Below are 12,804 nucleotides of genomic sequence, written 5' to 3'. Positions count from 1 at the left end.
AATTTCAACCCAGAACCACTGCATGTCCCCAGCCATCTTGTTCAGCTCGCTGGAGGCCATCCAGGGAACACTATTCAACAAACAAAAAAGTAGATATCACAAAATGTTAGGGTGTAGCTACTGTAAACTGAATCATATAGACTTATGCCTTTTTTGCTCTGGCATCATGCATAGAGTTTGAAGACTAAATTTAAAGGTAATTGCTATGACAGCAAGCAGAGAAAACTGAAATAACCCTGAGTTTTCAAAGCTGTCATTATCATTGGAATTGTAATGACAAGGTTTAGGCCTCTTCAATAGACTTTTTGGGGTAGAACACCCACAAACATGGCATTCCTGAGGGCAACATTGCAGCATATTAATAATACATTGCACAGCTTAGATTACAAAGCTGGGGTCCCCTCTTATGCTTTACAACGTTCTGCTAGCTGGAGACAAATCACTAAACCTTGTATTCAAGCTACCCCATCTTTGGGTAATTGTGTTCATAATATGCTGTGTCATACCATACTGTAGTTCTGCCATACTTAGCTTGCCTATAGATTACAGTGTGTTTGCTACATATGCTATTATTTGGCTGCGATTGACCTAGTTTTCCTTGCATCTTTCATCCTAGTCTTCCTTTAATTTAGTTTGTCAATTCACTCTAGAGTAAGATAGAACAGTTCTAAATTGCCATTGCAATATCAAAATGAATATGACAGTGTAATTGTAGGATATGCTTGTCAAGCCATTGTTCACACAATATCACATTGTAATTCTTGCTTAAAAGAAGGTTTATGTGTCAACGGCTAGAGCATGCAATGATTCACTGTGTGCAAGATAGCAAGTGCCGTAAGATGCACACCTGTTAAAACACAGCATATAACCCCAAAAAAACTGTTGTTTTTCTGTTTTTTCCCCCTGTTTTTTTTCTTAATTTGTATATGGCAGAACAAGACTATACCCACCAAGCCTATAGTTAGAGAGAAGAATAGACACACTTTGCAGACAAGACATGGCTTCTTCAAGAAGTATGTAAGTAATTGTTTAATAGGAAATCTTTCTAATTAATTATGAATGACCAGATCATACTGTTAACATGGCCAACAGAATATCTGAGGTCTTACACATGCATGCTTTGATAGGGGTAAAAGACCATTCTGGTCAGCCACAGGATTGGGGGAAAAAAAGTAGCCACGGTATTTAGAAAAAAGGAAGGAGGAAAGAAAGTCCAATATTTTTAGTCCAAATTACAGTGTTGGAACGGTGCTTTGCACAGCAGAGTGTCCTGGGATTGGAATGGCATGATGGGTGAACACTGGTGCCAAGCCCAACCCGCTGTTCACTGTCCTTTCTATGTACCTCCTCTCTGAACTCCGTGGTGCCCATCTGCAGGACCTCGCTCCACCCCCAGTCCTTCTTACCCTTCTAACCAGGCAGACAGTTTCTGCTTCGCTCACCCAACACCCGCTGTATGAATGTGAAACGGCTTCATTAATAACACAAGCAGAATTGAATGAGCCAGCAGGCTCAGATCACCTTGGACACCTAACTAAATATCTTGAAATTCAATTCATTGCAATGCTTTTCCAGCCCCTCTATTCCTCATCTGTCGAAGCAATTGAAAGTGTTTAGTTCATATAAGGTCCCTCAGTCTGTGCATAAATGTCCAGTGCTGCTGGGATATCCTCAGTTCCTCTCTCTTCCTCCCTTCCCAAAGACCAGGAATTCTGAATGTTACATGGGACTTCAGCTGATACATTGCTGCATAGTTTCAAATACATTGCCAACCACCCACCTAAATCAGAGAAACAGCCACTCATGCTTTTCATGCATCCTTTCTTCAAACATGCCTTGCTGCCCAAATATTTCTGCCTTGGAAAACCTGTGGTCAGTTCAGGGATGAGTGGGAGTGAGATGATTACTAACATTCTTTCAACTTTTATGCCAGTTGGAATATAAATCACGTTTGCACATCTTTTTTGAAAGTAAGCTTGGTTAAAAGTACTACAAGTAGTTTTTTATGTGGGTTTTCATGCACACGTCATGGTTGTAGCATGAGGAGTGGATTGTGATGTATTGCAGGGCATTTCTACACATGCAGTTCATCATTCCAGTTGTTGAAAGGGGTTTGTCAGGTAGTAATGTAAACTCCATCTAGTAACTCCACTCAGTGACTCATAGTTTCAGCTTGAAATGGACCATTCTGCTTTTGGGGTTTCTCTTCATTATAACACCATCTTGTGTCTTCACCACAATGTCCCACAGCGTATTTAAACAACCCTCAGCATTATTTTGGTTTGGTGAATGTAAAGCCAAGTTACAATTTAAAACGTAGGCATATAGCAGACTCCCTTATCCAGAGTGACTTACAAAGTACAAGATCTGAGTATATGGCATGAACCTATTCAACAAACAGGGGAAGTGGTCAAGTAACTACAGTAGTGTGCAAAGAAAATAAATAAGTACTACAAAATAACTAGGATTACATTTGAAAACAAGCGTTAACATCTAACAATTGCAGCACTTCAGTAGCTATAGCATTATTAAGTGTAAATAAGATTTGTTTAGAAAATGTCAATTACACATTTCTATATACTGTAAGCAACGTGAGCATCAAATAATAAATACATATTTTGCTCCATTACAATTGCAACACTTCAATAGCTTTAGCATTAATAAGGGTAAATAAGATTTGTTTCAAAATGTTCAATTAGGTAATATTTCTATATAAGCAACGTGAGCATCAAATAATATACATAATTTGCTCCGCAACAATTTCATACATCACTGCCAATATAAGGAATAGACCAAATTAGGATTATAAGCACTAGTGAAAGTAAAAAGAAGAAAAAAAGTACATGCAATGGGATTTTAGAGGCTAGTTGCTCTGTAAGTCTTAATTAAACACACTCATAAAATATATTTTAAGACCATTGCTTTAAGTTTCTGTGTGAACCATTCATTTTGATGTCTTGATAAATCCTTTTTTCCCTTCTTATTTTTGGGGACATTTGGCTCCCGATGAAGAAGGGAGAAAAAAACATGTAGCCAAAAATAATGTAAAAGAGAGAAAAAAAGAAGAAGAAAAAAAGAAAAATCTGCTGGTAAGCAGGTATTCAGCCTCTAGCACGAGGTGGGGGGGACTCTGGAAGGAGCTGGGATGGAACTCCACATGATTGGTTGATGGCTGCTGTTGGCGTGGCTCTGTGCCAAGCCCTTATGTCTTTATATACTGTAAACAGATGACCAGACAGTCCCGAGTGTGCACTGTGAGCCACCGTGTCTCATCCTCTCTGTACCTCCATCACAGCAGCCTGCAACATCTCCGGTCCCTGCAGCTCCTCCGTACAACGGGGCCCCTCTGATAAAGTTTTAACAACAGCACCAAAAAAGGCTTTTCATTTCTTATAGCTTTTTTTGCTCCTCTTTCTTCTTTTAAAAAGTCACGGGCGGTCTCTCTTCCACAACAATGGCTCTCCAGATGTTGCTCCTGACTCTGTCCTTGTGGTGGCTTCTGGCCGGGAACTTCTTAGCGCAGGCCACCTACTACCGGCATCACCGCCTTGTTCCCCATTACCGCTACCGCGAGCACTCCGCCAACGCGGAAAACCATCTGCCTGAGGTCTCCAACCCGGTTCCTGAAGCTTCCCAGCCGGCCATTCAGGCATACCCTGACATTCCTGAGGTCTTCCATCCGGCACCGGATTCTTATCACCCCGTGCCTGACGCTTATCTCCATGTGCCTGAAGTCTTCCATCCGGCACCTGAGCCTAACCATGAGGCTGCACATCCACCAGAACCTGAAGCTTCCACCCCTCTGAATGTGAACCGTGTGTTCTATGGAGTCATGTTCGACGCTGGCAGCACCGGCACCAGAATCCACATCTATAAGTTTATTCAGAAAGACCCAGGTGAGTGGGGTTTTCTCTCTCTCTCTCAGCCTTATCCAGTCTCTCTCTGCCACGGTCCCAGGAGCCAATAAGGATCCACATGCCGGTGTCTCCCAGAGAGCCTCTGTTTGCTGTTAGGTCATTCACTTTCTGGTGTAAAGACAAACATGTGCCGGCAGGGTGTGGAGAGAGCACGAGCAAGACAGGAGTGTAAAAGTAGCTGAGTTGGAGTTTTAATTTGCCTGTGTGACTCAACTCTGCGTTTACTACACTAGTAAAGCAGACTTGTAATAGTGATTCTGGATTTAAGTCAACTCCTACTGTCTAAGTATCGTGTGTGATAATTGAATGCTTTGAAAATACATGTTTTAAAGTTGCAACTCTTTCATATTTGAGGCGAACGTCCTTCAATTAGCTGTCTTTTGCTTGGCTTATTATGTGCTCTTTGACACCCACTGCTTCTCTCTTTAGTGGAGCTGCCAGTTCTCGACCACGAAATGTACCACGCAGTGAAGCCTGGTTTGTCTGCTTACAAAGACAACCCTGAGGAGGTATGTATGCCAGTTATGCCATTACTTGATATTTAAGATGATAAAAATGGGGAAGTTCCCCACTGTCTACACATTATCTAAAATCTGGAGTTTTAATTTAACTCTGAGAGTGTGAAAATGGATCCCTTACGGGTGCATTTTTACTCTCTCAGAATTAAATGAACTCTCCGGATTTTACTGTGTACAAACCATTGGGATTTGTTGCATCCCTGTGATAGAGACTATATACTGTAATTTGAAGAATTCTTTGTACTGATGCCATCACCACTGCCTACAGTCCAATTAACTTCCACGAGATGACGACAGCAACATATACTGCATTTATAGTCTTTAATCCTTGAATATATCCCATTGAACCGAAACATCACTACGAATTGTCGTCTAACCATCAGTCCAGTCATTCATTCATCTTTTTTGGTTTGCTACCACTGTGGGTACGTTGCTATGTGCTACTGTATGTGACTGCTGACTGTCACTGGTTTGTAACTGCTCATTATCCCTCCTTCAGGGTGGTAACACTGTCAGACAGCTGTTGAAAATTGCCAAAAAGACTGTGCCCGAGGAAGACTGGAAGCAGACACCGGTGGTCCTGAAAGCCACAGCGGGTCTGCGTCTGCTCCCCGAGGACAAGGCCAACGCACTGCTCGATGAGGTGAGGCACGTTTTCTCTCAGTCCTCCGGCAATTTGGCACAAACATAATCCATTCCACCAAGGAATGGGATGAGAAACCACTAAGTGCTTACAAGTGTCTTTGAAAAGCACGCACGCACGCACGCACGCACGCACGCACGCACGCACACGCACACACACACAAAACCAGGGCAAGTCTGCCCATTTGGAGGATATCATCAAGTTGTAAAAAAACAGCTGTTGTGGGGTTGTCTGGAGTAACGGTTAGCCGTATGTCATTTGAATTATTAACTTTTAGACTACTGTTTCAACCATGCTTGTGGTCGGGCATCTGTCACTCAGAAACACTTCACCCACCACAGTTTATTTGCCGGTGTTTTCAGAGAGGACATTCATTATTTAAACCCTATATACAGTACTTAGTTGACCAGGGTCCCCCTGGGGTCTATCCTTGCCCCACCCATTTTCCCCTCTACACCAAATCTCTTCACCAACAATAGCTGATCTACAAGATCTACAAATGTTCGCCTATTATGAGAGACATGCCTAGAATAGGAATGCTAGGGTTTAAGTGGTTCATATTCGGATTGTCATAGTTTATGGCTACTACATACTGTAGTGTAGCCTATTACATGGTTGGTGGGTGAATGAGGTGAAATGTAAATGTGTTGTTTCCACAGGTACGAGAGGTGTTTGACGAGTCACCTTTCTTTGTACCAAACAACAGTGTTTCCATCATGAACGGGACAAACGAAGGTAGGTCATCTTGGTATTGCCAGTACATTCAGTATGATGAAAGCATTCAAAATGTCAGAAAATGGTTCGTGTTGACGATTGCCAACTGAGGTACATCGTCATTCACTAAAGTTGTATCTACCAATACTGTCTTCATAAGAGCCTTTTTATGGCCTGCAGCTACCTCATAAGGCCTGCTGCTACCTCATTGAGACAATTAAATATCCTTGTCTGCGCTGCTGCCCCACGCCCAATAATTTAAAGTGATCCTCCACATCACCCATTAAGACAACCTCACCACGTTATGCTTCATCATGCACTTTGTGCCATTCATTATCCACAGTTTATGAGCGCAATAACTGACATCTGAGACTATTGTTATTACCTGGGCTGGTCTACAATCCTACAAGACTCACACCGCTAATTTTATTGCACTTTAACAACAGAAAGCTAGACAATGGTCATCTCCGCCACCCTCGTTTAGGCCTTTTCTCTGTTAACCCATTTCAAACCAGTGTCCCTAATTTGGGAATGATTATTGGCAGAAATGTTCAAAAAAAGGTTAAAAAATAGCAGATCTACTTGTTCACACTCCATCGCAATGCTACGCATTGTGAGCTTATAGATCGGCTATTTTTAAACTATTTGAATAGGGCTTAAGTCGTTAAACATGTGTACGAATGCCTGAAACAAGCCATGTTTTGTAGTTGAGCTGTAATAAATAGCAACCAGGTCTCATGGTTTTACTCATGTCTTCTGTTTTCCTTCCACGTGCCCGGTTTAGGAGTCCTGGCCTGGGTTACTGTGAACTTTCTGACAGGTAAGACATTGCTCCTTTTCTGCTACAGTGGTGTTAACGGTCAGGGGGGCTTCATATCTGAGGTTGCCACTGTACACAGTGGGCCGGCAGTGACTGACTCTTGTGTTCTCTCTGAGGGTCTGAAGTTGAGTCACTGTGACCCATCTGGTTACTATATTCTTTCACAATTGACGATGCTCTGGTATAGCTTCACATTATTTAAAGACACACCCTGAGTCCAAAACAAAGGTCAGCACAGTTGCAAGAATACTTGTCAGCAGGCCAGAATGAATTCTAAATAAAACAAGTGGCCAGTTAATGTACTGTACATGATATATGGTCATATCATCTGCTTACAGACAATGATGATGAATATTCAAAAGCATGCCTTCTACAGTTTTCTATATTGAGTTGTGTGTTTATTGCAATTTGTTTGCTTTAGGTCACTTATATTCCCATACAAAGAGGACAGTAGGCATCCTGGATTTAGGCGGTGGATCTACCCAGATCACTTTCCTTCCCAAATCAAAGGTGAGACATACTGACATACTGTATGGTTTGACTAATTAACATTTGAATATATTGATGCATATTACCAATAACACACTGCCCTTGTTTCAACAGAAAACAGTTTTCACTGCCCCACCCTCTTATATAGCCAACTTCAACATGTTCAACCTTACATATCAACTCTACACACACAGGTAAACAATGGAAAAGAGGCAACTGCCCTTCTACAGTATATGTAATTCTAATTATTTTGGGCATGAAAACCTGTAAATAGTTACAAATACATAACTTAATGTCTCACCCCTCATAGCTATCTTGGAAACGGACTGTTTGCAGCTCGACTGGCAACTCTTGGTGCACTGGGAGCTGATGGTGGGTAATTCTACTAAGTTCTACTTAGTACCTGCAGGGCTCATTCCACATCTGTCATGTGTACTTCTGTACGATGGAGAATGGCAGGTTAAAATTGTCTGTGTTTCCACTTTCTCAGGTCTAGATTGGAAAGTCTTTTCCAGTTCCTGCCTGCCTAAGAAGTTTAAAGAGGATGTCACCTTTGGAGGAACTACCTACCAAGTTAGCGGAAAGCCAGACGGTAAGTTTAAAAAGCTTTTGCGGTTTTGATTGCCTTCCCAGTTCCTTGGACCCGACAGCCTACATTCCTTGCATTCACGTTGCGGAACCCAACGGTATATTATGCAGAACAATATACAGTACTGTAGTCTCTCACGATATTTTCCCATAGGAGTCCCTGGGACATTGGCACCGAACTCATGTTTTGTCATCCTCTCACTCTCCGCCTTCCCTCTTGAACAATTAGACTACAGTCAACCTTGTATTTAAATGAAAGGAAAACTGTCAGTTAACTCCACAAATAAGGCAGCTACTCCCATACCACAGTCAAGTAGCCAAAAGATACTGGGTTAGTCCCTGAGCTGTTATTTTTCTGTGTAACGAGCGGCTTGATCTTGACCGCTTTCAATTATGTGGTAAAAATAGACAGCCCAACAGGGCCATACTAAGTGCTGCCCTTGTCAACACATGGTTTTGTAGGCTCGACCGAGCCAACCAGTCCCATGGGTCTGTGTGAAAGTGGTCTTTCTGGGGCTTCCCTGGTATAACTGTATGGTGAGAGCCCCCAACTTCACCCGTCTGACCTCACTGACTGAGGCTTCAGGCTCTCTGGGCTGCATTCCTCTTTACATTTCCTCTAGCCACTTCCTTAACACGCGTAATGTGCTCTGATATAGAATGTTTGAGTGTTAAGTCACTGTGACAATACTGCATTCGTTTTGATTTTGTCATATGCAGGCTATGCAGGCTATAAGCTGTGTTACTACGAGGTGATGAGGGTGATCAAAGGAAAAGTGCACCAGCCGTTTGAAGTAAAGGGCAGCAGTGTCTTCTATGCTTTCTCCTACTACTTTGACAGAGCTGTGGAGTCAGGCCTCATTGGTAAGTGGGCAGAGAGAAGAGAATCACCTTCCAATTGTAGTAAATAGTCATTTATAACAGAAGAGATATAGTGTACTTTGTTGTAAAGTAAATCGTGAAAATTGCAGATCAACAAAGTTCACTGTGCTCACTTACTACGCATCGCAACACATTGCAATGCAATGCATTGCGAACTTATAGATTTGCTTGTAGATCTGTTATTTTTGCTATATATTAAAAACGGTTTGCCTATAAAGACATGACCAAAATAGGGACACCAGGTTGAAAGTGGTTAAAGCAATGTTTTGTTTTGTTTTGCTTTATTACAGATGGAAGCCGAGGTGGCATGGTCGAAGTCAGAGATTTCAAAAAGAGAGCCAAGGAAGGTGAGAGTCAAACATTTTCTTTGGGGCGGGTAAGCTGTGGTTTGCATTAGTTCAGAGCACAGAGTACAAATAAGGAAGCTCGCTGTTTATTTACATATTTTAGAACCCAACAATCTCACAGGCTTCACATAACCACTGAGTTTTCCTGCAAAACACACACTGTTCTAATCACACGAGTACTAAACCTTGTTTGTGCCCAGATAACTTGGCACAATCGTGTCAACTTGGCACAGCTTGCCCTGGCACACACAGGGATTATTGGTGTGACAGTTCTTAGCTCAAATGTCTCATGGAGACAGAATGTAAATAAACAACTATATGCATATAGTGTTTTATAATGTGTAATATGTTTTAGGGATGCATCACCAAAACATAACATTTGAGGTTTCACAAGGCCTTTGCAAATTTGTTTAGATACATTCTATGATCACCATTAGCTAGAGTTTGTGTGGAACTCTGAACATCCAATGCAGAACTAGATTTATCACTAGCAGGAATGAATTGGTGTCTTCTGTAAACCTGTTTGTGTTTGTGGGAACACAGTCACATGGTCTTGATGAGCATGTCTGGCACAGACAGGGGGCTGGCAGCTGAACTGAGGTTGTCTGTCTGGCCCCCGGCAGAATGGCACCTGACAGCCACACACCACACACTGGGGGCTGGGACACGCTGTGTACAGTACACGACTAGCGGACACTGCCTGCCACCCACCCTCACCCTTACCTGACCCTTACCTCACACCTCCCAGCAAAACAAAACGCTCACCTTTTAATCACGTATCGTTAAGGTTCGAAAATATGTTCTGCATTACGACATTAGGATGGGCTGCAGTGGTGTCTGCATATTTTGCTCAAAAGACACTTTGTTTTAAATAGAGCTCATGACAACGTGTGACGCTTGTGTGACATGCTTTTTTGCAGTGTGCAACAAGATGACCAAGTACCGCGCCATTAGCCCCTTCCTGTGCATGGATATGACATACATCACCTGTCTGCTAAAGGAGGGCTTTGGTTTTAAAGACAGCACCATGCTGCAGGTAAGTCAAAAAGGGACAGTCACTGCACTGGACACAATGCAGACTAAACAAAGAGACACATTGAATGCTTCAGATACGTGAGGCACAATAATGATAGTATAATGACAGCTTGGCTTATAAATTATGGCACATTCTATAATCCCCTTAAGCTTTCGATATACAACTTAATTACTGTTGTTTTGTCTTTTATCCAGTCATGGTTTGACATATATCCTTTGTGCTCTTTATTTCCACAGCTAGCTAAGAAGGTGAACAACGTGGAGACAAGCTGGGCCCTGGGAGCCACCTTCGACCACTTCCGTGACCTCAACATCCACTAAGGACAGCCAACTGTCACTGCCGCACTGAACGGGACAGGTCTGTCACCGTGGGGCTGTCCACGATGCCCCACTGACCAGCCCCTCCCTCAGACAACCCCAATCCTGCCACACTCCTCCAAGCCCACCGCCCCCCCCTTCTTTGACCTCAGCACCCTGCAGATACTCCAAGAACTGTTGAAAAAAAGAAATCACTATATTTTTTATAAGGCCAGCTATTTCTACTGTACGTCAAGCCCATTATTAGTGAGCTGACTTTATTTTTGTAAGGCAAAGCGTTTACATTTTTGGCTTCCTCCAAGGTGTCTGATCAGAAATGCTGTCTCACTTGCCCAGAGAGGGTTGTTTAGAAGCAATGCAACACGTCATGGTTTTTAGAGAAGTTTGTACTGTTGTCCTGGTACGCACTGTATAGTACAGTGGAACATTTGAAAAGATGGGTTGTATGCAACATGCAACCTTTAGTTGTATTTCTAAATGCTTGCAAATCAATACTTGTCTTTTTTATATTAACTAGGATGTTTTCATGAGACGGGGGGGAGATAAGTTGCCCTTACAAGCTGTTAGAGAAGTGTAACAGAAGCGTAGACATACAGTAGTTGGAAAGAGTAGTTGGAGAACGACCAACACAGTCAAAAAGTTTCCCTTTCCTTAGATTTTGCACGTACCACTTTAAGTTGCAGAAACTGTAGCTAAGACATTAACTGTTGCTTTGGTGTCATCTGCATATAGTTGTATATATTAATCAAGGAGCGTCGGATTCACTATGACTCAGGGGGCCTAAGAAAGCACAGCGAAGGAGAGATAAGTCTTGAGTGTGTGTTGCATGATAAATGAATACTGTTGTATGTATGAAGTTAATGCCTGTGTTTGAAAGTTAGCCTTGAATATTTGTTTTGTCTACAGTGGAGCAGTTCCTATCAAGCGGGGAGGCCAAATTGTAGTGCCCCAAGTCTAAACTATATGTTAGTATAGCAATGGAGGAACATATCATCAAGGCTAGCTAGAGTGTATCTCAACATCATTTACAGACATAATACATGAAACACAAACAACAAGAAAAGCACAGCAATTAGGCAAAAAACTATAAATCCATGACTGCTTCATCTGTTCGTGTTAATCCAAGCCACAAATAACACAAAAAAAGGTTTTGTTATATTTTCTCTTGTGAACTGTACAAATATTTAAATAACTGCAAGATTGCCTCATTATACAGTATTTTAATAATCTTTGTATTTAATATAGCCATTGAACATTTCTGTGTAACTGCTCTTCAAGCCATGCCTTTGCTGTCTTTTCAGTATTCAACATGTACAATAACTACTGCTGTATATAATATCACAATGTAAACTTGTATTAGTGAAGTACTTTGACAAAAATCTGCTTTGACATTTAAAGCTGCCGCTGCACATTTGCTCAGAAATGCCTCTATTTTCATCAGTTGAATCACCTGATGACTTCAATACTTGTATGTAAATTCCAATATTTGTAAAACTTTGTAAGTGAAATACACATATGCTGTACATTTTAATAAAATATAAAAAAATACACTTTTCTGCAAATTCATACTTAGAATCCACCTGGATACACCAGTATTTTAGGCATAAACCCATTTAGACCTGGAACACCTACAGTACAGTATATGTTGTTATAACTATCATGCCGGGAACACCTCTGTGTTACAATATTAGCTGTTGCTTTATATATATATATATATATATATATATATATATATATATATATATATATATATATATAACAACTTATCGTTGCTGTCGGGCAGAAACCTCTTATCTCCATATTTTAAAAAAAAAATCCCACAAATGAATGCCCTACTACAGCGTCACACAAAAGAAGCAGATATACAAGCTCGAAACGTGGTGCAAAGCGACTAGTTTTAAGCTTGTAGATCTGCTACTTTTGCTATTTTTGAATTTGAATCCTGAAAAGTAAGTTGTCAGTTTCCACCTGACAGAGACGATATATTGTATAAAGTAAACGTTTTTCAGAAAACTGAAGTCAGGATTTAGAAGCCATTTTTAGAATTGGCCTCAGGTCTAAATGGGTTAATAACAATAGCTTCATGCCTTACAGAACATGTACAAAAATATAAAGTATACCTGACAGCATATCTTAACACCATTTATCTATTTCTGAACACTTGATTTATGATTGACTATAACAACTATTACAGAGTAGCAACATGCACAATCCATCATTAAATGTCTCTAAAAGTGTCTTGTGTTTTAGCATATAGGAGACATGCTTTAGCCCTGATGATATATTTCATAAATTCTCCTACAGCAATTAAGAGAACTGTGTGTGAAATATGAAGCATAACATATCAATTTTGGGCGCCACTTATGTCTACATCATATTTAATATGTGCTCAGCGCTGTCATAGAGCATGTCAACCTCAATGTTCAATGTCACGAAAGGATGTGGGTGTGGATTTCTTTTTCTTTCTTTTTTACACCAAAGACCACTTCTAAGATTAACTTTTACCATTAGATGGTTCCAAAAACAGGCTTTT

At 41.1% G+C, this 12,804-nt stretch overlaps 1 protein-coding gene across 1 annotated transcript; it reads left to right on the top strand.

Annotated features, from left to right (window-relative positions):
- Nucleotides 1-2,732: 2,732 nt before the first annotated feature.
- entpd5a (ectonucleoside triphosphate diphosphohydrolase 5a) lies at nt 2,733-12,029 on the top strand. The gene is made up of 13 exons (XM_084045655.1): nt 2,733-3,896; nt 4,347-4,426; nt 4,935-5,078; nt 5,738-5,813; nt 6,577-6,612; nt 7,034-7,122; nt 7,216-7,295; nt 7,412-7,473; nt 7,592-7,693; nt 8,410-8,553; nt 8,862-8,918; nt 9,839-9,954; nt 10,191-12,029. Exons 1-13 carry the CDS (start codon nt 3,455-3,457, stop codon nt 10,272-10,274), a joined length of 1,512 nt encoding a protein of 503 aa, XP_083901781.1. The 5' UTR covers nt 2,733-3,454; the 3' UTR covers nt 10,275-12,029.
- Nucleotides 12,030-12,804: the final 775 nt, after the last annotated feature.

The sequence above is a fragment of the Gymnoscopelus microlampas genome (assembly GCF_963454915.1).
Source record: "Gymnoscopelus microlampas genome assembly, chromosome: 20".
NCBI lineage: Eukaryota > Metazoa > Chordata > Actinopteri > Myctophiformes > Myctophidae > Gymnoscopelus > Gymnoscopelus microlampas.
The sequence above is the reverse complement of the archived record's forward strand: the minus strand, read 5'-3'. Positions and strand labels throughout refer to the sequence as shown.

Excerpts from the sequence above, each read along its gene's own strand:
- entpd5a (XM_084045655.1), top strand. The coding sequence starts at position 3,455 with ATGGCTCTCCAGATGTTGCTCCTGACTCTGTCCTTGTGGTGGCTTCTG. Across the intron at positions 3,897-4,346 it reads GTTTATTCAGAAAGACCCAG|TGGAGCTGCCAGTTCTCGAC; the intron begins GTGAGTGGGGTT and ends TTCTCTCTTTAG. Across the intron at positions 5,814-6,576 it reads CATGAACGGGACAAACGAAG|GAGTCCTGGCCTGGGTTACT; the intron begins GTAGGTCATCTT and ends TGCCCGGTTTAG.